Source organism: Argiope bruennichi, chromosome X1 (genome assembly GCF_947563725.1).
Source record: "Argiope bruennichi chromosome X1, qqArgBrue1.1, whole genome shotgun sequence".
Lineage (NCBI taxonomy): Eukaryota > Metazoa > Arthropoda > Arachnida > Araneae > Araneidae > Argiope > Argiope bruennichi.
Genome location: NC_079162.1, coordinates 35,319,266 through 35,346,527, shown reverse-complemented (window position 1 = coordinate 35,346,527; position 27,262 = coordinate 35,319,266). Strand labels below are relative to the sequence as shown.

Below are 27,262 nucleotides of genomic sequence, written 5' to 3'. Positions count from 1 at the left end.
TTCCAATTGTCACTAAAAACATAATTACATAAACATAACATAAATCATGAAATACATAAAATAATACATAAAACATACATAATACAGACAATTCGGCATAGCAAGCCAGATATCACTTATTTGGAAGTACCAATAAGTGCTGACAAAAAAAAATGAAAAAACACTTGTTTTAAACTAAAATATAAGAATTAAAATTTAATACATGCAACGAAATGTTACTCGAGAGAAATCATACTTTAAATCAAATATTAATACCTAATGTGAATTAAAGTTTAAAGCAAAAAATTCATGTAGACTAGCCAAAAAATGTATTTGATATTCAGCATTTTTGTAAAATACAGACACTCTTATACTAACCACTTATGAAGCATTTCCTGTAGTTTGTGATTTCATTTTTTTTAATGTTTACTATATACATGACCAGATTCCAAACAGCCTTTGTAAAACTTCATAATTTCTTAAAATTCTCTGCTAAAAAATTAAATTCAATTTTAACATAAATTAGTAAATAAATTCATAAATAAGGCATATGCTTGAGCAACATTTTTTTTTAAAAAAATTTACACATTTCTGTGTAGGTAACAGTATTTAAGAAATGCTAAATTCTTAGAGTTAAAAACAACATAAGCTAATGTATTAATTCATTCAGTATTACTGCAATGGTACAGTTGCTTAGCTTTGCTGCTTAGAATCAAACAATCATAAATCATAATTGGTTCTTGTAGTGAGAGCATGGAAAGACAAAATTCTGTTAAATGTGAGCATCAAAATCCTTAGAGTTTCAAAACTAGTTCAATTACCATTTTAGTCAGAAATGTTTATAACTCCGATTTATACATACTTAAAATAGAATAACAGAATATGATAATCTTGAAATGCACTGTTGAATTAATTGAGATGCTTACTAATTTATTTTTCACCTGCAAATAAATTGAAATTGCTTATGAACTCATTACCAGTATTTAAAAAGAGAGATGACTGATAGTCTATTGTATTTCTTTTTAAACATTTAAATCCTTTATTTTTAATGATTTCTTAGCAATATTTACTGCTAGAGCACACAAAATTATTGTGCTTGTTTTTTATTGCACTGCATCAAAAATACTTTTTAGGGCTTTAACTCAAAATGCACTTTTAGAGTTTTGAAGGTGTGCTTCTAAAAGTTATATATAGAGATGGATAGATAGCAAATATTTTATTAACTGATAGTTTCAAACAAAAGAGGCCACATACAAATTTAATTTTCTTAACTTCTTCCTAACAACTTCTACAGAAGTCAAAGTGTTTTTATAAAATTGCCCACCTTCATTTAATAAAATTCTGTAATTGGAAATGTAAGTGCAATATTTATGGAAATAAACGCTTTTTCCACCTTTGGGAGCACACTCTATAAAAACAGAATATGTTAAACACATAATATCTGCACATATAAATTTCTAAAATTAAATAAAATTTAGCGTTATATTTCAAAGTAGATAATGGATCTTTCCCTGAATGCACAAAAATAATTATTTTTTTAATTGACCATATACATTCATTCAGTCGAAAAATCAAGTTGTTTAACAGAATGAAATAAAAAATGTTCTAAAAATAAATTTTTAATCTCGTTTTTGAAATAACAATTTCATCACACATGAAGCAACATAAACATTCGGACTGCTTACTAAAGACTCATACATTTGCTCCACAATAATTCCAGGAGGGAAATCTGTAATTAAAAACATAATGAGATTAATAAAATGAATAAGATCTTGGGTGCCATAGCAAAAGTTATTATATACTACAAAATTTGAAAGCTTCAGAAATACTGACATTAGTTGAATATAAATTCTGAAGTTTGAAAAATAGTGTATAAAAAACAGTTTTTGCAAATGATCTGTTATACGCAACTTTTGTAGAAATTAAACAATCGTCAAATCTTAACACAAATGAATTATCATCTGTTAGTTAAAAATAGTAATAATTTTTAGAAATTTTAAATAACGTTACCTGCACTTGTAACCAACATATGTCCAACCACTCCTTTAAATAACTTTCTATTTAAAAATTTTAAAAAATTAAAAAATTCAAGCATACTTTTGAATTAGAGCTTTTAATGAATTTTTTTATAGTTATTGAAAAATGTTCGTGTGCAACAAAAAACAAGGCTTATTAATTCCTGAACTTTTCGTAATATTCACTTTCTTACGCTGCCCAGATTATTAGAAAACAAAGAAATTCCTAATGATCCAAAGATATTTCGAACTATGTATAAAGAAAACAAGTCTATCAGAATTTTGGAAATATTAATTTCTTGTTAGTAATTATCTAAAATGTGTATTAATCAACACTCGCACCCAATTTTAAAATGCAATATATTACAATTAAAATTCAACTTATTTGTCGAAAAAATTAATTATGGGTATAAAAATTCAGAGAATGGATACTTTTTCAATCACTAAATCATTCAGAGTCATTAATGCAGAAAAGCCAGCCACACAATAAGAATGATTTAAAAATATTTAATATCTCCTGTGACCATCAAGTGATAACTTATGAAACATGTATAAGGCAGAAAAATAGTACTAAAAAAGCCACTTTGAAACATATTATCAATATGGTTACCTTTTTTGTTTGAATTCATGTTTCGTAACAAATGATAAAAATAAGAAAGCAATCTTAACTAAAATGGTTCTTCCATTTAAATTTTACTAACTGATGAACAAACAATCGTATTGTACTGATTTATTGATTGTTCATCAGTAGGTGGAAATTAAATTTTTATTAAAATTTTTTTTATAAAAGGAATTTCACTCTTTCAAAAGATTCCGGAAAAATTATTTCTACAATATCCCAACTGTCATCTAAACTGCTACTTTAATATTCTAATTTCAAATCAAAATATATAATTTTCCAGTATGTTATAGTAGCCCAAATCATTTTTTATCCACATCATTCCCTTCACAAGCATTTTTCAAAAAAGTTTCATAGGTCTATTATCTAAATGCTGTCCATCATTATAATTATCCGTTAATACTTTTTTTTATGAACACATTCTTAATAAGCAACATATTACTAAAATTTTCACATTAGTTATATTACAGGGACTTCGGTCTACAAATAGCTTACACTCAGTCTTTCTTTTATTACTTCTCAAAACTGATATTTAATGGACAGAAACCAAACAGCAAATTATTGATTTTCGAAATCTTTAAAATTTAACATGCGCCAGGCAATTAACAATATCAAGATATGCATGCAAAATTTATACACAAAATTTATTAAAATCATACATACTGAAATGGTCGGGAAAATGCAAAAGATTAGCAATTTCCCTTGGGGTAAAGTAACGAAGTCCAATTTCCTTTAGATAAGTTAGTTGTTCTTTTCTATTGGAACATCTTGTAGACATTTGAAGCAAGTCATAAGCCTATATAGACACACACAAAAAAGATATTATAAGCTTAAAAACAAACTAAAATAGAAATGGAAGAAGGAGAAAGAGAAATGAATTCTCAGATACTTTATAAATATTATGACATAATTTAGATTAGCATAAAAATTACAAATGTGTAAAGCAGCTCCAAGCAGTGGTGTGTGACAAGGGAAATAAATGTCCGGGTACAATACGATTTTTTTTCCATGATCGTTATTACTGGGTTAGGAAAAATAGATGGTACCCGAAGCAAGGCATTTTTTTGGCCTTTATGGAATCCATTTCAAAAAATGATACAAGGACACTAACGTTTTGTTCCAATGGCGTTCAATGAGACTGCCACTGGCTCCAGTAGTTATGAAATCATCACGATTTACAACACAAAAACATAGAATTTGCTTTAAGTTTATGAAGGAAACAACTAATTAATCTGATGAGACTTATGTAACATCCTCGGAAATTTTGAACTACAGACCAAGAGATTTCTACTTTCAAAATGCTTTCATAACTGCACATTTTTATCATACTCACTGTTTGAATGGATAAAATGCTGAGTTAAGTGTGTGCCGTGGAAAGCTCCAGATACAAGACCGTATTCAGAATCAGCTGTATGGGATTTGATACGCAACTTACAAGAAATTGGTTGTGATCGATCTCGTCCTGGACGACCAACCACTTCTGACACTAAACAGTCAAATATCAAACGTATGAAGAATTCACGGTTGTTGCTTGTACCGAATTCGGTTCGCAAAACCTGCTCCGTACCAGTTTCAGCATATTCAGAGATGGCAAGTTTATGATCATCAATTATGACAAGATTTTGCTAACGAATTTCTCATTCGACATGGCACTGATTAAAGATTATATGGACAGCCGAGGCACATTTCTGATTGACTTCTAACGTTAATAAGAACTGCATTTACACAGCATATTCCTCATAATATTGTCGCACGTCTGTTATTACACGAAGCAAAAGTCATTGTGTGGTACGGGAAAACAAAAATCTTCATCCACGGCACTTATTTTTTGAAGAGTTTATTGCCCAAAGTCCACGAACATGCACGGTATAAAATGCTCATTATGAATTAATGTTAACCAATTACGTCATTCCCGATTTGCAACAACGAAATATTCTGTCATCGTGTGGATGCAAGATGGTGCTACCTCATAAATAGGATCTTCTGTCAAACATTTGTTAGCCGAGCTTATTGGTGACGGAATTATCTCACCATTTTTTGTTTCCATCATCGCTAAAGTCACTCAATCTCACTCGAATGGATTTCTAGCTGTGGGGATACTTGAAATCCAGAGTATGCACATCAAATTCGTAAACTGTGTCTCATTTGAACGATGGCATCTTTTATGAATCGCATGGTGTATACCATGTGTGTAGAATTATGCCATTTGTCACGTGCAAATTTTCAACGTATGTGAGGACGGTCATGTCAAATTTGTAAATCATAAAAATAGTTACTATAGTTTCTTTGTCTTTTATCGATTGCTTACGGGTTTTTTCCCCCTTGTGTCTGCTTAGCGCCGTCATTTTTCGAGTTAAAAATTAACAATTCAATTGTCTTATTACAACGAAGTGTCAAGTTTTATTACAACGAAAGCTACATTTTCATAACGAAAAATAGATGTTACTATTTCAGAGTTTCAAAATTATGTCACCTGTAACCTTAATTATGAGAACTAAACAATCTTCATGTAACTCTCGAGGGCACACAATACAATAGAAGCATTCAAGATTTTATTCTTTATCTTTGTACGATATCCTTGGTAAAGAAACGTATATCAGCAAAGTCTTTTTTTTTTTTTTTTAATAATTTATCTGTATGAAAAGGATACACGAGTACAAAACTAAAATTTCAAATTAAACATTACAGCATGTCTATTCAGCTTCAAAATATCAGTAAAAAACTAAATTTATTTAATAATTTTCTCTAAAAATGCAGAATGAATTTTTATTAAGCATTCTTGAATTCTCTTTGTTATTTCATGTAACTTATTTCTAAAAACAGAGAAATGCATTTAAATTAATTTTAAAGAAATTTAAATCCAATCACAGCTCAGTAAAATGCTGAAAGAAGAGACTTAGTTGACGAATTTTTAAATTACAGAACAAGTTTTTAAAATTCATTAACATTTGGTTTGGCTTTACAATTGTATATGAACTTTTACATTCAAACAAAACTGAATGAAAATCAAAATTCACTATACTTTTAACTTGTGCATTACTTTGCAGTGTGGAAATTTTATTAATTCTGTATAACACTAGCCTTGCAATTCTTCTTGCCCACAGCATTTTTTTTCTTGTTAATGAACCTTTGAAAGAATAAAAATTCATTTTAATATCTATAATGCGCTTCAAATATATTATTAATGATTCAAATAATTGTTTATAGACTTGGAATAAAGAATTTCTGAATTTCTTCTTCCAATTGTTGCTGACAAATATGATGAATAAAAGATTCTGTGAAATATAAAATCACTATCATGTTATTTTCTAATGTATCAAAAAGATAAACCTCACAAGGAAAGTCATAAAAAAGATAGCAACACGTAGTTCTAAAGAGAAACGAGAACAGAATGTTTTGTGATATTTCTGAAAAACGGAGGTAATCTGAATATGTCTTAATCCAATATACAAATGTCCAATTAAGACCGAGCCTTTTCCCCAATTTCATATATAGTTTTAAAAATAAATAAAATCTAGGAATAATAACGTAATTACGCGTAACACGATAATTGACAGTACCACCTAGCCGCAAAATTCGTTTTCATATTTTCGAAAATAGTACGAGGTAAAGGAAAAGTGCCAATTACAAGGTTACAGAGCCTCACTTATTTAACACGAAAAGACATCTTGCAGACTTAAAATGTTAAGAACAGGATTCAGAACTTCAATTAGCAGTTTTTATATATAAAACAGAATAAATAGATCATAACAAAAAATATAGCAAAGGAATGAATCAGGTTGCCTACAAAAATTTGACATTTCCCTGACTAAACTTGCAACATTTCCTTTGCTTACAGCTGCTAATTATATTAGTTTCCTGAATACCTTCCGATTCAGAATCACTGCATGTGTACAATACAGGTAATTACAAACGCTTCTACCAGTTATTTAGAATTTTAAAAATAATATATTTTTATGAAATTTAATTCTTAAAAAAATAGAATGAACATCCTAAAAAACAATCACAGTATATTGCCTTTCCTATATGGAAAACTATACTAGAAATTTTAATGAAATTCATTGCTTCTAAAACTACATAAGAATTCTAAGAAATACTGAAACTAAGCTTTGCAATATAAGTTAAAGTATGTTACACAGTCAAGTTTATAATAATCTTTGCTAAAAAATTTTAAACAGTTCAACACCTAATTGGTGCACTCGGCATAAGTACCAGAATTATATGTGGCTGCAAAAATATAAAAATAGTGTGATTATGTGCATCAAATAATATACAATTTAGCAAAGATTTAAACAAAAGAAACTTCCAAGATATTATTTCAAACATTTTTTGCTTTAATAAATCATATGAAATTACTTTCTCATATCAAAAACTTAAGCTTTTATAAATGAATAAAAATTTTATTAATTCCATTTATTACTACAACTAATGCTAAATATAAGATACTAATTTAAAGAAAATAACTCAAGTAATAAATAACAAACGATTGCCATTGCCCTATTACAATTAAAGAGCAAAAAATAACAAATAATAATTATTAATATCAAAATTGAAATATCAGTTATTAGATTACTAATAAAAAAAATACTTGGTTTAAAACAATATGCCCGGCTTTAAGTGAATTCAAAATTTTAAGTTTCTTTTTGCAAAATTTCGAGGCTTGCAATTTCTTCCTCAAATCCTAAATTCTCTTTCTGAGCTGCACCAAGAATTTATATAATTATTATTACTTGATTTTAATTCTGAGCTGATACTCTAATTCTTTTTTTTTTTTTCCAAATTTTCACTTAATTTATTTCTTTCCTTTCGTACATTCTCTTTATACTCTTCATATTTGACTCATTAATTCCTCACACTTAAAATCAATTCTTTTGGCACTTCAAAATTACTTATTCCACTATTTGCTTGAATACTGTTAAAAACAATTCTTCTCGCAATGAGAGTGTGTTTTTTCCTATTCTCTCAGACAATTTTCATTGATCGAAAACCCACTCTCAACATTAAAGTTGAAATGAGAAAGAATCTATAATCTTTAACATTGATAAGGCATTATTTCAAAGTTCTGAGTTGACAGCAGATCGAATCAAAATTTATTCAATCTGTCTGTTCTTTTACAAGTGAAAACCGATCTTTTCAAAAGTTTAATTGGAGTTAGCAACATTTATCAGCCTATTATTTTTATCATAATGAAATTTCGAAGAGTCGCCATAACTTTGAAAGAAAATTGTCCTTGGTTGTTGTTGCTGTGATCATTTTGGCGACATCAGATTTTAGATGTATAGAAATGATAGGCCGAAATCACAGATCGCTCGTATACTTAGCAAAAAATGCTCTTGACCTTAATTTTCCTTGCTTTTTAGATATTTTTAGAAATATCCCTGCCTTTTAACAAACTTTCCCAGACCCTGACTTTTCTCTGATATCCCTGATTTCCCGGTTCAGTCACCACCTTGTGAACAGTGTAAGATACAAAAAGGTCTCTATAAATCATTCAAATTTTTCTAAAAAATTCAAAATAAAAATACATATTACCTCACCAGCCTCTACTGATGAAATAACTGATCCAGATCTTTGGGCTAAATGATGGTATCTAGGGTAAAAATAAAATTTCTCAAAAATGATAAATTTTGAAAAATAAACTGTTTCAACAAAGATTTGATAAGATAATGCACTCAGAATTAGTAATAAAATCAGTTCTTTCAGAATAATTCGTTAGCAACAGATCATAATTAAATGAGGAAAGAAGAAAAGAAAACAGAAAAATGAGTTAGCTGCTTTAAATGCAAGCTTCATATTTAATTTACCAAATTACTTGATTATTGTAGGGCTATATGAGAATGATGAAGTTAGATAATTGCTGTTATTACGATTTAAACTGCTAAAAACCCGTTAAAATGTCATAACTAAAATTAAGTCTATAATTTCATTTAAATCAGAAAAACCTAAATCTACATTTATCTTTATTTATACTTATCTTTATATCTACATTTATCTGTCTGCACTTAGAAGGGAATAAATTATATTTATAACAAATGAAGTCCATTCTTGGATTAAATGCATAAGAATTACCTCTGAAAAGCTTAAAAATCATGAAAATGAAGAAACGTTCACACTGCTTTAAAAAATTGGCCAATACAGTAATATCCATTGTTAGGTACTATAAATAGGGCATTAAGTAATAGGATAAAGTGACATCTAGTGTTGGGCTATAAAATCATTTGCCGTATAATATAAATGATTTATTTAAAATAAATTTTAGAAAAGATATGCAAATATAAATAAAAATATGATTAGCATAAAAAATATGTAAAAGATCTAACAAAGGACACAAACAAAAAGTTTTAAAACTTACCCTTTCGTAAAACGGGTCGAATTGGTAGAATTTCCATCCACAATATCGAATTCACTCCAGGACTTTAAAAGAATACGGTCAGATATAAGATACCTTTCAAGATCTTCAATTTCCGTCTCCAAAAAAAATCCTAAGGGATGTAGAACTATATTGTCGTGGATCCACTCTGGACGTTCAAGTTTATCATATTTAACATCAGGCATATCATTTAAAGGCTGCAATTAAACAAAAATTCATTTGCTGATTTCATTTATCCTTATTGTGGAAGCATTCTAAAATTTCTAAATATGCATACAAATTATGAAAAATGGTGACAATGGTTAAATAATAACTTTAAAACAATGATTGTGGAAGATTAACTGAAGAGAACATTCAAAAGAAATCCCTATTTTCTCATTCCAAAGATTGCTTTAATATCTATTTAAATTCTAAATTCTCCATTAGAATAGAATTCTAATGAAATAAAATTAAAACATAGCCAAAATTCTGACTTAGGAACTTAATTACGAGAATATTAATAGTTTTTCTGGTATAAAACTTAAAAATTCAGATTACAAAAGTTTTAAAAGCTACTATTATAATGCTGATTTTAAAAAGCATTTGACAAAATTTCAAAATTCAAGCCTGAACACGTTTTTTTAATTGTATCCTCCTTGTATCTGAAAAGTTTTAGCAGGAATATGCTATATATTCTTAAATACCTTATTAATCTGCATAATTGCAAAACAATTTCTACTAAATACCTTCCTAACACTTCATTAATTTTGACATGAAAATATCTGTTTCAAAATTACTAGTCTGTAAACATTAATATGCTATTCATTCACTTATTAAAATTTCTACTTATCACTTTCAAATGAAATTTTTAAAAATTCAAATTATATTATTCTGTAAGCCCTTTAAAAATCTTTCAACTGCTATAACTTTATTTCCTTTTTAAGAAGCACTGACTACTTGGTGAATAAACTTCAACTTTGCTTTATTCATATTAAAACAATAACATATTTCTAACTGCTCTGTGGAATTGAGAATATTCAAACTATAAAAATGCTTAACAATAAATTTACATAAAATTTTCAAAACAGAAGTCACCTCCATAAATTTGTATGTTGGCATCCAATTATTATTTTTATTGCCATTAAATTGTAATGGTTAAAAATGAAAATAAAATTTTGTTCGATAAAATACAGAAACATTAATTAGACTAAAGACTAATTACTACAGAACACTTTTTCCCTTTGTTTAGATTGCAGTTCGATTATGGTCACTTGAACTATTTATAGTCATTAAATGGTAGGTTAAAAGGCCAACTAGGATTTGTGAAATACTGCAATTGCTTAGAACTAATGCATAATGAATTTTGTCATCTGAAATATCCTTATGCAAAATAAGAATAAAATTTAGGATAGTGAAATAAAAGTATGAATATCATTTTTATCTCATTAAGTCTCTCAATATTTAGATATTCTCTATCAACAATCATTGAAGAGCTTAGAAATGTTAAGATTAAATCGCTTGAATCAACAATGCATTCTTCTAATAGAGCATCATGTTCTGATCTTGGTCAAATTTAACTGTATTAGATTTATCTAAAAATATTTTAGTTATTTCTTGAAGAGAATTGCAGTTGTAAAAGTAAGTACTAAAATTTTTTTATAATACTTTCTGTACAATACTTAAACAGTTGAAAGAGATAACGAATAATCTAATGGTCAGATTAATATTTCCAAATAAAATTTCGACTAAATCCAATTCAAGGCAATTTTAACACAATTTTGCAACAGGGCCTTAACAACCATAGGAGTAATGCTCTCAGGTCCCAAGTTTATAGCAAGGGACCCCTCCACCCTCATATTTATGAAGATGAAGAATGCATGGATTATTTTATATAAAGAAAATAATATTTCAAAAAATTAAGAAACCAAGCCTTCATACGGTACTTATATTTTCATTCATCATACAGAGGAACTCAGAATACTAGATTTACAGAGATTGGCTGCATACCTACTTTTACTGAAACACATAATTTTGACAGATAAAGAAAATTGAGGTCTTTGGATATCTCAACTCCTTATTTTTTTTAACATAACTATTATTAAACAAGATTTTTCATTACAGTTGCACATTATAAACCGTTATAACACTACCAATTACATGCGACACTACAAAATAAACAAAACAACCGGCTGCAAGAATGGGCATGCAAATCGTGTTCACATCAACAAAATAACACGGGAAACATGATTTGTGAATAGATATAGGTATGTATTTACATATCTTAAGGATTGTGCACATGCGTTAGGCTATGCATAAAAACTCCAAATGTTTATAATTATCAAGTCCATAACATATTAGTGCGTTTTACAACTAAAACTGCTAACATAATGAACCCATTAATTCGGAAAAATAGTTTTATTGCATACAGATACGCAAAATTTGAGATCCTTGAAAGAAAACAATTCAACAAATACATGTTTCGGTACATGCTAAGTAATTAAAACATATTCCTAATAAAAAAAAAATGATGTTTTGTTATGTATTTAATACTAGAACCCGTCAAATTAACGGGTTCCGTAAGTCTAGCATTACAATATAAATAGTTTATTTCTAATTAAATAAATTTATCTGCGAGTATACTGAAGACCAATCATATTAGATAACATCAAATAGCTACGGATGTCATATTTTTGTTGTCTTAACAGGAAGCAAGAATAAGAAGTAGTAATTTACATCAACAGGGCAATCACCGAAAAAAATTAATAAAATTAAGGAGTATAAATCTACTTTAAGTATTAAGAAACAAGGGAGCTCAGTTCCCTGATTGCTAATGCTTGGAAGCCGCCAAGAGAATTATTAAGCAATCCTGCAATGCTACACAAACCCTGATCTCTTCACTTGTTACATTGAGAATATTGTGCGTCTTAACAGTTATTGCAAAAGAGAGAGAGAGAGAGAGGTGGGCTAAATTGACTTGCTTTTGGTGCTTTGATTTATATCAACAGAGAACAAAATTTACTGCCCTCAAAAGAAAAGTGTGTTTTTCCCCCTTTCATTTTATAAAAATTTAGAAAACAATTTCAACAATCAAATGAAGCTTTAAAAAGAGCTATGTGCGTGACAAAAAAGTTAAGAAATTCACGATATATAAAAAGGAATTTAAAAACAGATCATTTTGACTTATTAAAAGATAATTTATATTGTGCTTCTATAACAGTTATCATTGAAAAAAACAATTTCACAAATAAATAAAAAATCTTAAATTGGCTTCTTTTGATGCTTTCACCACATAGGTACTTTCTCAGGCCATACAATTTGTCGATACTAAAAACGGTCATTATTTACACAATGAAGGCATTAAAAAAGTAGGAAATTCAATTAGCAAATGAAACTAAGAATATAACACAGATGTGATAAACACAGAATATTAAGATAAATATCATTCTTGCAGCTATGCAAATAATATGTAGATGCGATTAGGAATTCTCTAAAACAATTATCAAAAAAAATTAATGCAATCAGGTCGAAATGTAAATTGCATGCTCTGCTATCTCATTAAAGCTATATTCATGCTTGCAATACCTGTCTGTAACATAGTTAAACAAGCAAGTTGAGTATCTTGATAGACATTATTCCTCCTTCGTCCCGAACGTCTGTCAAAATGTTCTTTGATTAGTTTGCATGTTGAATTTGTTTCCTCTCATCCTTACAATGGTATTCAAAAGCACAACAAAGTTTCATGAGTAATTCAAACTGTTGATGGCTGATCGGAAAGAAAAACAAAATTTCACTTATTCATTTACATAAAAAAGTGAAATCACATGACCATGCCAGTAGGTGTTGCCAAATTATATTGCCGCATAATGAACTACTGATATCAATTCCTGTGGCTTGGTTGGCAAGACACGAGACTGTAGACCTTCACGACCCAGGTTCGAATACCAGCCAAGTCAGTTTTATCCAAAGACTGGAATTACTAGAAGTATCTACACACTTTACAGCCATTGATGATTCACCATCAGTAGGTTCTTTTAATACTGCAACATCCATTTCGACTACAGGAGCACCTTCTTCACATATTTCAATATTGCGTTCCTTTTCAGGCTTCTTTTTCAATTCCTTTTCGCTTTCCTTCAAAGCAGATAGAAGACCAATAACTCTTGCAAGCACCAAGCTTTTAGTAAACTTTATTATCGGTTTTTCTTTTTTCTTATTGTCTGCAGCTTCTACAACTCGTTCGACAGGATCCGAGTGTACATATTCAGAATACAGCAGGGAAGAATCAGTAGATGTGGCTTGGTTGGCTGATTGGAGTATGATCACCCGTGTGAATCCGGTGTCTCACATTCGTCCGTGCAGCTGTCTGCTTGTCAGTCTTCGTGAAGATTGCAGTAAAACGTCGTAGCAGTTTAGCTAGTTTGTTTTTCTGTTCATTGTTCAACTCTGGTGACAACATCGGTGAACAATCCATTTCGACGTTTGGGGTCTCTTGCTGTGCATCGATGTCATCTGACTTGCTAGAAATTACACATAAATGTCCCCCATCCAGTGGTTCGGCTTGGCCTATGCACATTCCTCTAGGGATTACTCTGTTCGTGGACTGCAAGTTGGCAACCCAAATTTCACTTTTCCTGTTATGGTATAAGGATACCATGGATGGCACGGCGATGTTTCTCTCAAAGAGCAGCTGCTTATTACCATCAATGACTACGTTTAGGTCTCCTTGAACATGGTATCCTGATACTGCTACTTTTGTCACAGAATGGGGTTTAAGTGTGTAGTCTTTTGTGGCATACAATTTCCATGTGTCTGGTGTGGCAACGTCTTGGCAAATGTCTTCTACGTATAGTTCACTTTGACCACAGTCGATCACGGCTTGCGAAGCTTTTAAAAAGTCCCATCCAAGGATTATTTCGTGACTACAATGCGGCACAACAATAAATTCAAACGGCAGTTCTCGGCTGTTTATCCGAACACGCAGGATACATTTTCCGATCGGTCGGATGAAACTTCCATCAGCGACTTTCAGTACAAGGTTTTTGGTGTCAGAAAACAAAACCTTCTTTAACGACCGTCGATACTTATCGGAAATGATCGAAAATGAGGCTCCAGAATCGACTAGAGCACGTATAGGTTTCTTATCTGTAATGACGTCCAGTTGATTTCCGTCATCTTGGCGGCCGATGGAGGATTTCCGTTGCATGCGGCCTCACCTCCTAGGAAGGTCGCTCCGTTCACTTTTCCTCATTTCTGCGGCTTGGCGACTGACTGGATCGACGATACGGTGACGGTGATCTGAAACGGCGTGTAGGGGATCGGCCTCTAGATGGACTGGGTGTGGAACGGCGGATGGTATTTGGTCGGCGGTATTCTTCTTCTTCAGCGTCAGTTTCGAAGTTCTGTTGGCGGCGTCGATAATTGTCAAATACAGCTTTCCGTTCTCTGCAATAGCGCACAACATGTCCTGGACGGCCACAGTGGAAACAAACTGGTCTATTGTCGGCAGTTCTCCAAATATCAGTTTTTCTTGACTGTACGGGCAACCTCTGAGCAGGGCCTCTGGTTCGTCTGGCCACAGCTGCATAAGATGGTCTTGGTCGAGGTTCGGTTGGTTTTGCTGAAACCGGTGCCAAAGCTTTTACGACTTCGTCTTGCACCAGGTCCTCTAACGACTGGGAATATGGTTCCGAAGGTGCTTTAAGTTCGGTAACCAACCGCTGAACTTCCTCCTGCACTATTCTGCGAATGAGGGACGTCAAATCTGGCTCGTCCTCCATGGATGCTACAGGTACGACGTTTGGTAGCCTCTCAAATCTCTGTCGTTTTACTCTCTTTTGCTTCATATCCTCTATATAGTTGCACCATTTTGTGAAATCAGCTATAGTGGTGATTTCTTTCATTAAAAGGGCCTGATAAATGTCTTCGGCAATACCTTTCATTAGGTGTGACACTTTTTCGCAGTCAGACATCGATGGATTAACCTCTAGGCAGAGACCTAATACGCTCTGAATATAGGACTGCATACTCTCCCCTGGGCGCTGGGCTCTGTATTTAAGTTGTTCTTCGGCTTTCTTGGTGTGTTTTTGACGGTCACCAAAAAGTCCTAGTAATCCATTTTTAAACGCTTCCCAAGAATTCAAGTTGTCTTCGTTGTTTTCAAACCACTGCTTAGCAGTGCCATCTAGGAAGAAATATACATTGGCGAGACACACCATGTCATCCCACTTGTTGAAATGGGCAACTCGATCATACTCCTTTAGCCATTTAAGAGGGTCCTCTCCAGGCGTTCCGGAGAATGTCGATGGGCTCCTCAGTTGTTGGGGCGTAGGAACAGTCACTACTGCGGGCTTGGCTTCTACCGACATTTTTGTCCTTTTTCTGCATTCTGGAAAGTAAAATCCAAATTCGGGAGATAATCCTCTCAATCGAAGGCTCCTCCGTAGGTTTTCGCTATCGTCCACGGTTGCAGGAATAAGTACCCGGCGCCTCCACCAAACTGTACTGCGAATGAAACCATACCATGATCCCGACAAGCAAATTGAAATTGAGGACAGTCAAAATGGAAATGTCGTACCTGCCGAAAATCAAGAAATTTACAAGGGTCCAATGACACGTTCCAGAGTAAAAGCCCTTAACCTGATTGACAGCGGGGCGCTGTCTTTCTTTGGAGGGGAGTAATGCCGCACAATGAACTACTGATATCAATTCCTGTGGCTTGGTTGGCAAGACACGAGACTGTAGACCTTCACGACCCAGGTTCGAATACCAGCCAAGTCAGTTTTATCCAAAGACTGGAATTTTAATTTAAAATGTTATTTATTATTTCTCTAGTTTCTAGTTGACTCTAGATCTTTCTTTAAATGTTCTATCTGGATGTTTCTCGAACATTCTGAGAGTGTATATAAAGTCAAGTGTCACCAGTTGTGGGCGAGTTATCGGTCCTGTACGCTTGAGAGTTACTTTGCTTGAATAAATCTGATTACTTGTTCAACCTAACAGCCTTGTTATTTCCAATCTTCGTGACAATATAAATAAATAATGCTATTTTTTGGAAGATGCATTAGAGAAACAATTAATTTAGATTGATCAAATAGAACAAGAGAAAAAAAGTATAGCGCTGGGCCCAAGTCTTCTCTGAATCTCTGGTAACGATACTGGTTCGCAGATGTACCAATCGTTGTTTAAGATCAAATCAGACAGACAGTATTTGATTAAGTAAATGAGTTTTTCATAATTTCGAAACAGAACTTTTTGATTAGGAACTAAATCATAAAAAATTGCTAAACCAGTATTTTGAAGAGTCTCCCTGAAACTCGTCGCAAGTAGATGACCAAGCAGAGACAATGAAACTTATAGTACTTTTATTTTGAAAGATACGAATAAAAAAAAAAGGATATTAAATGAAGGCGTGCAAGATTAAAGCATCCTTAATCAAATAGTAATCGTTAATCTTGATGATTTCCAGTCGATGTTGACTAATGGGGATGTTTAGGTGGATCTTTAGAGCTGATTTCCGTATTATCAAGGGACTTCTACATGTCATAAACGATGCAGTCTTCGTCAGTATTCATGGATTGTAGATTCCCAAAACCAGCACAAAATTTAATAATTCATATCAAACGTTTCATGGTTTTGAACTAAGTATAATGCAGCTGTTTGCTTATGTCCCAATTCAGGATATCCGTATTTAAGTCGGCCATTACTCCCAATTCGATCATTACAAAGATAACTTGACTAATAACATATAGACATTCAACATTAAGTTTGAAATTTACTTCTCAAATCTTTTTTACATTATCATTAGCACAGGTATTTAACATTAACATTCGGATGCAATAAACAAATCTCGAGGGGATTCTGTAACAATTTCAAGATGTCAAAATTGATAGATCATGATAAAGCAAATATGTAATCAGCCATAAAGGAATTTGTCTGGAAACGAAAATGAATTACGTATAAAAAGGGACTCAGCCCAAAATTTGAGCAATTATAAAATCTGATACAATAGAATCAAACTAATGGAATTTTATGCACCTAATTTAGCCAAGCTAAAATCCTACATTACTTCCCAGCTCGCCTAATTTTAATGAACGCATGTGCAATTGAAAATAATAAGCAAAATAAAAAGATTCAGGGTTGAAGAAATTAAATGCCTTAAAAGATGTCAATTTGAGGCATTACAAAATTATGTGACGAAAATTTGAAACTAATGATACCTGAAATAGCAAGACAAAATCATACATGGGCAGAATAGAAACGTTTATTAGAAAAGGATCAATGCTAGAATTATCTTTTTAATTAACAAAAATTGCAGTCACAGATAATATAAAATTTATGTTATTTTCTTAAATAAAATGTACTTTAAAATTTGTAGCAAAAAAAGACAGAAAGGGGGGGGGCTACAATTGATAAAAGGATTTTTACAACTAATAATGTGCAGAATTGAATAAAGCAAGCTTCTGAACACAAGGCATCTTTTAAATATTTATTCTTAGTACATTTAAAAATTCCAAATAAGATTGTAGGTCAATTTAAAAAGTAAATTAAGAAATTAAAATGTTCCTCTGCCAGAAAGAAATTACAACCTTAAATACCACCTAAAATCAAGTAAGTGGCAAAAACATGAAAATGCAGCAAAAAAGAAATATAGCAATCAATAAATTTCACATGCATGCATAGATCATAGTATTATTTCCTAGTACTTATACAATAAAGATCACTGTAAAATAATTTCAAAAAATCTATGTAATAATCATTTTAATTTAAGTTATTCTGTTACAATCAGAGCTACATCAAGAAGAAAGGAGAACAAAATGGCACAATAATCACATAGTGTATCGTGATAGAACAAAATCAGAGCAATATATTTTAAATATATGCAATATACTAAAAAAACTATATCCAATTAAGAATGCATAAGTTCCTTCGGCATTTTATGTATAGTTTTTAAAAAAACAGATACATAAATTATAAAAATTACAGCAGAAAAAAACTATTGTTACAAAAAAAGCAGATGTATAGTAGTAAAAAATATGGTTGGAATAAATATGGTTGGACCAGAGAAACAAGTTTATCTAATAATATTCACTAGTCATTCATTTAACTGCAATGATCTCAGAAGAAGCAATATAAAAGCAATTTAAATGGCAGTCAAGAATATATATGATTATATCAAGCCTTTTTTTTTTTTTTAATTTTAAAGCTGGACAATCAAAATAATTGGCAAAAACATACTATTCAATAAAGAATATACTAGCCTTAATACCTTTCGAGATTCAATAAAAGAAAACTTCTCTTCTCTCAATTTAGCAATTACATAATTCCAGCAACGAGAATTTGGAAAACCAAAGGGCTGGGGAGTCAAATAAAAATGCTGATATCTGTACCCTGAGGCTTCCAGTGTTTCAAGCAGGACTTTTTTTGCATGAGAACTATCAAAACCCATCGCATTTCCCACCACAATATACATAGGTTTCCTCTGCAGCCTGAAATGATTTCATAATTTAAATTAATTACAATAAATAAGTGATCAAGTACTCATTCATATATAGCTGGCAAGTCAAAGTTTTGAACATCACTCACAGTTCAGCAATTACAACATAATATAGAACTTAATGTTCTTAGGATTAAAACATGCAGATAAATATAGTATTAAAAGTAACCTGTTTTAAAAACTGTTTTAGGATCTCTATCAAATATATAGCATATAAGTAAAAAATGCATATGCTATATTCAATATTTATTTATTTATAATATATGTAAGGAGGATAGGGAAACATTAAAATTCATAATGATATATATAATTCACAAATGCCTCTTTTTTTTTTATGTGCAAGTACACAAAAAAATAAACAAGTATTTTTGAATTGGTCCCATTTTACTCTAGATATTTGCTCTACAAAACACTCCATTACTCTTCATACACAAAAGAAAAAAGAAAAACCCTACAAAATGTGAAAGAAAAAAAAATCCAGAGGCTATTATATTTATCATTTGTACCGAATGTTTACCAATAATGTGATGATTTTTCACTTTAATAACTTCATTCATTTCTTGAGGATATTAAACATTATAAACTACAATCAATTAATGCAAAGAGAAACGATTTGTAAAAAAACAGTATGACAAATCTTTTAACTCAAACACAATTTTTTTGCATATCATTGTTTGGTGTTCAATGATCGATAGTCAACATTCAATGCACAACAAAGACAAAATTCTTAAGAAATCATTAAGTAACATAAAGATATAACATTATAATATAATGTAACTTAAGCTTTCTGAAATATATAAAATATTATATAACCTCACAATAATGTGACATGATTTTTTTTTTTAAATAAAGCAGTCTAGTTTTGAATTGTAGTTGATGCATATTCCATATTTTATTTGATAGAATGCAGATAATTTGCCGATCTATAATATGCAGATCTGAATGAGTGCTTCAAACTCAGAGCTTCACTCAGTTCAAATTCAGTTCCCTCATCAAATACTATTTTGTATGAAATGTAAAAATGTGAAGAAAAGGATGTTCTTGTAAATGATAAAACAAATTACATACATTTTGTTCTGATTTAGATTCCATTATGGGATCTTAGTTATAAAAGTATAATGAATTTATAATCCAATTTCTTTATAAAAAACAAGATTTAAGCAAAAAATTAAAAATGTATTAGTTTTAACAAACTTATATAAGCAGATAATTATGTTAAAAAGCAAAATCAAAATCCAAGAAAACATTTAATAACTGTTGGCCAATGAGCTGCAATTTTAGTGAAAAGGATTTACTTGATCACCCAGCAAAAACTAATGTCATCTTTTAAAATAACAGTTTATATTTTTTTTAAGCAATGCCTACTCTCTTGCTTAGGCCAAATTAAGCCCTTCAACATGCAAGTTCCATGGTACCCTTTGCCCTTCTAAAAATATATTTTTTAATTTTAATGTAAAAGCATTATAGATAGTTTTAAGAAACAAATATAGCAAAATGCAATTAATAACGAAAAAGTAATAAATTTTTTTTAGTAGTCACCTTCAAGAAAGCTGGTTTCAAAATCTCGCACAAAAAAAAAATTTAGATTTAAAAGTAATCTTAAATAAAATGGTAAACATTTTATCACATCCTAAATACTCAAATGCAATATCATCCAGGACTGCTGACTTCTAAGCCAGTCAATCAAATGAGAAAAATGACTACACTAATTAATAAGCTAATTGGAAAACATGAAATGAAATTACAAGAAAAATATACTGAAATTTAAATGGCGCGATTTTAATTCGAATATATTTGAGTACAATTCCTTTCAAAATTAATCAAATGATAAAAAAAATTAGATTATCATGGAAATAACACAAAAGAAGCTCAAGGTCTAAAGGTCACCTAAAATGTAGGGCCTCTTAAGCAGCTATCTATTCCCAATTCAATAATCTGGCTCTTCCCCTCCCATAGAAATACAAATACATTTATTTGCATGTAAACTGTTATAAAAAAATGTAAGATAGATATGTGATATCATTTATGATAATTAGGTAAGGTTTTTAAAAATTTTCTAGAACCTATTTTTCAACAAGATTTCTTTCTTAAAAAATTAATGATTATTCATTCCTCAAGCAACAAAAACGTATAGCAAATTGTTTATAATTGCATAAAACTAAGGATACCAAATGATTGTTATAACACTGATATATGAAAAATAAAATTTAAATATATTTATTATTTTATACTGAAAGAAAGGGCCTAAATATTATCAGATTCGCCAATTTTAACTTCAAATAACAAATGGCTGTGAATCTAGCTGTCATAATTAGTTTTGAAAACTTTTAAATTTGCAATTAAAACACACAACAGAAATAAGGATTGCCACAATTTGGATTAAAATTACAACACTAATTAAAAACTTAAGTTGTTAAAATCATTTTTTCCCCCAATACTGAAATATAACTAGAAGAAAAGTGCAGATTTTGAATACAAAGTAATTAAAACCATTTTAATATATATTTATGAACAATAAAAAAATCAAAGCATGTTTCAAGCACAAACCTAGAAAAGCTTTAGCAGTACAGACTGAAAATTTCACAAAATATTTTGTTTACTTACTCTGTTATAATTATTTGACCAAAGCATTTGATTTATCAAAGAATTACAGTATATCTGAAAATTTTGTTATGTTACCCAAAAAGTAAAAATAAGAAAGATTCTAACAGCAAATAAAGTTGTTTATATTTTAAAATACTTAATAATGTAACAAACTATTTTTCTTTCTACTAATCTAACACAGCAAACAATTATTTTTGTCCTAACAAACATTTTTATTGAAACAGCATCAATATAAATATTTCGTGAACATAAATATTTTACTAAATTACCATTTCTTTCAAATATTAATTATCCAACTTATTGCAAAATTATTCAGGTGTTTTACTGAACAGCAAAAAATATGAATTAACGTAAAAGACTAGCTGAACTTAGATTGAAAAGTTAATGAAATTTTACAATAAATCAGTTTAACCTGAGATTATTATATTTCACCAGACAAGTAGATGATTAATGCCAACATAACTATAATTAGCAGCTCAAAAGCTTTTGATAAAAAATACAAAAGATATTTGTATGCATTTTTAATAATGGGAATGAAACATTTGTTTTATTAGAACATTTTTTAATGATATTTTATGCTGAGCAAGCTTTTCTAAGTTTTCAGTAATCTGAAAATGGAATGCTATTGTAAGACTGCTGTAATAATAAAATAAAAAAATCACTTTCATAATATGATGAAAAGAAATATAGGAGATTTCCATTCTACCAATTATTTTTTATATCCTCAAATCCACAGAATATAGAAAGATAGAGAGATATTGATCTAAATAAAATCTCTACAATGGATAGATAATAAGATGCATCACAAAAGATTCCTACTAATCTCATAAAATATTACTGTGAAAAGAAAACATTAATAATTGATTATTTTTAACAAAAATCAAAATTTTAATTAAAATTACTTAAAGTACTTACTCTTTGAGAATAGTTAAAATATGCAAAAAAGACTTGTTTCGCTCATACGTTATTCGTTCAAAATCTTTTATCCCAAATCTGTTACAAAATAAATGCATGTATTTCATTAAAAAAAATTTTAATTTTCAATTTTTCAAAACAAAATAATCCTAAAGCAAAGAAAATATATGCATTTCATGTAAAGCATTCAAATAATAAAAAATCTGCATGCATTAATTCTTAACATTATTTTACAAAAAATAATCCATTAGCTCATCTACAAAATAAAAACAAAATCAGTTGACTGCTTTAAAAAATTTGAACAAATAAAAAGCATAATTATTAGATAAAACTAACAACTCATCTTGACTTATTTTTAATTAAACTGAATATTCAATCATTTTCTTAAAGACTTTAAAAATAGCAAATTGCACTATATACCTAGGAAATGGTTGACAAGAAGGGCTCATAGTAATGATGTCTATTTTCATGTTCTCTATATCACTGGAAGTGAATGACAAGATATCTTTTTCATAATGACCTTCAGAACCAAAATTATGTTTATATATAGCACCGGCCACAGGATCAATATCAACGGCAGCAACAACTTCATAGGGGATTCCAGATGCTATGAAGATAAAGATCTAACTCTAAGAAAAATGTTACAATTCAAGAGCATAACTTAAGAAAATTTCAGAGAAAAATTAGTAATTTTGAAACTATAATTTATGTAAATGAATTGAAAGAAATATTAAAATTTGAAACTTTAAGCAAAAATCAAATAAATTATGTTCAGTTCAAAAATAAAGAATTTAACACAATTTGATCTGTTAAAGACTTATAACAGTAACAACACATCTAACATAACCATACACAATTACTCAAGTACTTAATTTTCATTACATAACAAGTATATCAGAGTATGTAGGGAAGAGGGGTTAAAGAAATGTAATTTATTTTCAGAAAGAGATAAAAGTTGGGTAAAAGACAAAGCAACTAAATTTATTTGCAAGAGAAAATAATAAGCTCAGGGAGTTCAGTAATTACAGAAAAAAAAATTAATAAACTTGCTAAATTACAAAAATCATTTTGCCTTTACTAAAAGAAGGATGAGTAAATTAAAACACATATCTTGCATTATTTAAAAATTTCTTTTACAGTTCACATTATCATCAGTTAAATGTTTAAATAGTTAAGGATTCTCAAAACTACATTATAACAACAACAAAAAGAAATAAGCAATGAAAATATATCCTTTAAAAGCAGTTCGTTTTTTGTTTGTTTTTTTTACTTCTTGATAATCACCAATAAATTAGCAAATTTTCAAAATACATACTCTTTAGTAAATGAAAATTATGTGCAGTGCAGAAGAAACATGCAAAAAATATTTAGATAAATAAAAGATTTTAATTTTAAACACATGAAACAATTTACAAGGATGTAAAGTTCGATCAAAATGTAGTTTATTAAAATACAATATTAATTATTACAAGGATGTCCAGTTCGATCAATATGTAGTTTATTAAAATACAATATTAATTAGTGTTTTTTGTTTGCTTGTTTTGCTCTTTTATGACTTTTGGATGCTGTTTATGAAATTGAGATATTCAACTAATTTATTGAATGTTTTTTTTTGGGGGGGGGGGAAGGGAGGGAATTTAAAATTTCAGCTAAAAAGAACAAGAAGAAAAAAAAAGGTTGTGCTAATTTCATCTTACCTTACTGCTTTGTTGGCACATGTAGTAAAGAAAAAGTAGAATAATCAATGAATAGAGGAAATTTTACACACATTACTGCAATATGTACTGATGCTTTTCCTAAATTTGACAATTTTTCAATTACAAACAAAAACCAGAAAGTAACTTTTTATTATAACTTAAAATTCTTAAAATATATTATCAAGCCTGAGATCTATAATTAGCATAAAAAATAAACAAAAAGGAGTGAAAAAAATCAAGCCTCTATTGAACTAAAACAACCCTTTTAATGACTAAACTAATAGTGAATCTATGTGAATAGAAATCTTTGAATGGAACTTTTTTATCATCTTGAATTCAATTCAAGCAAGATGCAATTAAAACAGCAACCAAAAACAATTCCAGAAATATAATGGAAAGGTACGAACTATAAGAATACCTTATCAAAATACTTACAATCCAAAGCATATCTCATACCACCAATTCCACAATAAAGTTCCAATAATCTGTACCTTTTCTTGTTTGTAGAATCTTCTTTTTGTAATATATTCTGATGTGGACAGTCATTAGCAGCAGCCATGTCTATAAATTCTCACCTTTATCTTTAAATGACAAAAAAAAAAAAAAAAAATCTTATGAAACTTATACTTTTAGTCATTACCTTCATTTATTTATAAGAAATATATAATGTAGAAAGAAATTAACAATATTGTTTACAAAATTATACACAACCTAAAAAATGTTTAGCCTAAAGCAATGAAGGAATTTAAGGACTCAATTGATAGACTTGCATGCAGAAATGAGAGTTGAATAATTCTTAATATGTATATTAGTGAAGAATGAATATATATATTTGATGAAACAATCCTGAAATAAGGTGGCTAAATAATTAAATTAAAGAATGTGGTAGTCTTTTCATTAACATCAGCCAAACATTAAAAATCTTGCCAAACATAAACTAAAAAAAATGCAGTTAGACTATAACATTTGTTGAATTACAACATTCAAAAATTAAAGTTTGGAGCTTGTACCTTATTTTTTAATCAAGCCAACTAAATAACTGGATATTAAGAACTCTGAAAATTCAAAACAATGTTTCAATAATATAATCACTATTTACTTTCATAGGCGTGTAAATAATCATGGATTTTCTTTTAATTATAAAATGTTTTCAAATTAATAAGATTCTTCAAAATCATTTTTGTTAAATTTTCTTTACATTATTCATAAATAAATAGCATATAGACGAATATTTTAACCAAAAGAATTACATAATTTGTTCGGAAACAAAACCACTTTATTGCTACTTTCATGGGCAGTAGAATAAGAATACTAAATTCACTAATTTATAATAATTAGTAATATATTATAAAACTTAAATTATACATCAAAAAAGCTAATCCAGCATGTAACGAAAATCTCGAAAATTATAAAACAAGATTACATGGATTGAAACTTTCCCGAAGAAAATTTTCTTAGATTCTTTCGACCCAGAAAATATACATCTTTCTTTTAGTAAAATATTTTTCTCTTGTTCCTAAAAATCTTCTGAGCTTAAATATTTTGCAGGAGCAAAATTTCTTCTACTATTCAAATTTCTCATTAAAGCAAATCAGTTTTTTTTTTCGGGGATAATGTGCAAGATATATTATTGATATGTATGTCAGTTTTGAATAAAAAATTTTTAAATGCTAAGTAAATATCAAGCCAAAAGCAGAAAAAAAAGTCAGAAGTATTTTCAAAAATTGCCTGGTCAGTTTTTGCTAGCTTTCCGGCCAATTTGTCTCTGAACAAAAATAACAAAATTCAATTATATCTAAATACTAATATAAAAATAATCCTAATACCCAAATATTAAATGTGTTTCATCTAATATTTTTTCATGACCACTATTTACGCTCAAAATTCTGTGTTCCCGAAGGAAGGATGGAGTTAGTTTTCCGGCGTATGCTCCTGACGGATTCTTAGCTTGTGCCGGGTTAACAAATTCAAAACACGAATATCACAAGAAATTTAAAAATCTGCCAGAAACAACAATAAAGGCTAAAACAGCCTTACATTTATGACATACCTGAACGGAAAAAATCATACATTCAGTCTAAAGACAGTGAAATATAACTTAGCTTGGCACGGAGAGAATCAAGAAAATGAAATTGACACTTTCTAGAGATCAGCCAGACGCTAGTCCAGACGATGCCAACCTAAATACTAGACCGAAACAACTTGCCAAAAGCAAAACTGCGCATGCTCCAAAAGATCACGGCTTTCTCGAGCAGCAAACACGCCACTTTACTAAAGCACTTTTACTAGTACTTTTATGTTTAAAACCTTATTTTACCTTACGTTTTACCTTACCTTATTTTTTGCTTTTGAAAATCTTTTATGCTTACCTTTTTTCTTTTCTTTTTTTCGTTTTTGAATTTAGTTTCGCTTTTTAATGTCTTTTCTGGAATTTTCAAACCAACTGCTCATTTCAGGGCCAAGTGCCACTGCTGAAAATGACAGTAACAAGAATGACTTTGAAAGAAATGTATTTTCAGTACATAATGTAAATTCCAAATATACGCCAATTTTGAATGTTTATATTTCAAACAGCAATATGCTAGCAAGCGGAATTTAAAGCGTCATTTTTAAAAATCCAACCGAAAATAGTATTTTTGGAGCCTGTGAAAGAGTATAAGTTCACTTGCAAGAATTGTAATAGAAAATTCAATAATGCACGAAACCTAAGATCTCATCAGAGATCAAAACATGGTCTTACTTCAGCTGCTGTGTAACTACATTGCTGTTTTATGTGCTCCATGGAGTTTGAAAAAGAGTCCCTTTTCATTCATTATGTAAATGAATATAATATTGACATGGAGGAAGAAATACTCAGCTTTTCCACGTTTTAAGAAGTAATAAAATGGAAAGAATCTATAGAAAAGGATATTAAATGTAAATATATTGTAGAAAAAGGGATGAAAGAGTATGAAGGTATGAAACATTATTTTTACAAGTGTCACCGCGCGGTTTATTTTGATACCAAAAGTGATGATATTAGACATCGAAAAACTCAGGGTAACAATAATATATATATATATATATATATATATATATATATATATATATATATATATATATATATATATATATATATATACCCCTCAAGCATAAAAATATCAGAAGCTACTGATAGAAGTTGAGAAGTTAAATTATTAAAGTTTATATAGGCCATGGAATGGAGTTGAAGCATATGCAATTATCTTATGTTAAGGAAATACGTTTAAGTAATAAGTCATCTCAAATATCATGTTAATGAATTTTATAGTAATAATATATATATTTGTAGTATTAAGGCCTGGATAGCCTGGTTGGTAGAGCGTCGGATTCGCGTCCCTGAGGTTGCGAGTTCGAACCCCGCCGGTCGAAGATTCCCCGCATGATCGACCTCTGATTCAGGTCTAAATTACAATCTGTGGTTGAGTGAATGAAGTCCACCCCGTAGAAAAGGGTTGTGACGTGTATGTAGGAAAGTCGTTCTCTTGACCCTAGATGGCGCTAATATAGAAACAAGAGGCACTCTCCATCAGGCTTAAATCGGCTGTCTTCGAACAGCGGGCTTGTTGTCCA

General features: G+C 29.9%; 1 protein-coding gene across 2 annotated transcripts; it reads right to left on the bottom strand.

The window, feature by feature from the left end:
• LOC129958280 (tRNA (cytosine(38)-C(5))-methyltransferase-like) lies at window positions 1–25,850 on the bottom strand. Of its 2 annotated transcripts, XM_056070617.1 has the most exons (9): window positions 25,722–25,850; window positions 24,107–24,252; window positions 22,395–22,581; window positions 21,975–22,052; window positions 18,228–18,447; window positions 8,966–9,180; window positions 8,146–8,203; window positions 3,277–3,409; window positions 1–1,708 (listed from the first exon to the last, which is right to left on the bottom strand). In XM_056070617.1, exons 2-9 carry the CDS (start codon window positions 24,228–24,230, stop codon window positions 1,599–1,601), a joined length of 1,125 nt encoding a protein of 374 aa, XP_055926592.1. In that variant the 5' UTR covers window positions 24,231–24,252; window positions 25,722–25,850; the 3' UTR covers window positions 1–1,598. The 2 variants fall into 2 exon arrangements, with proteins under 2 accessions (XP_055926592.1, XP_055926593.1); XM_056070618.1 differs by lacking the exons at window positions 1–1,708; window positions 3,277–3,409 and adding an exon at window positions 5,654–5,740.
• Window positions 25,851–27,262: the final 1,412 nt, after the last annotated feature.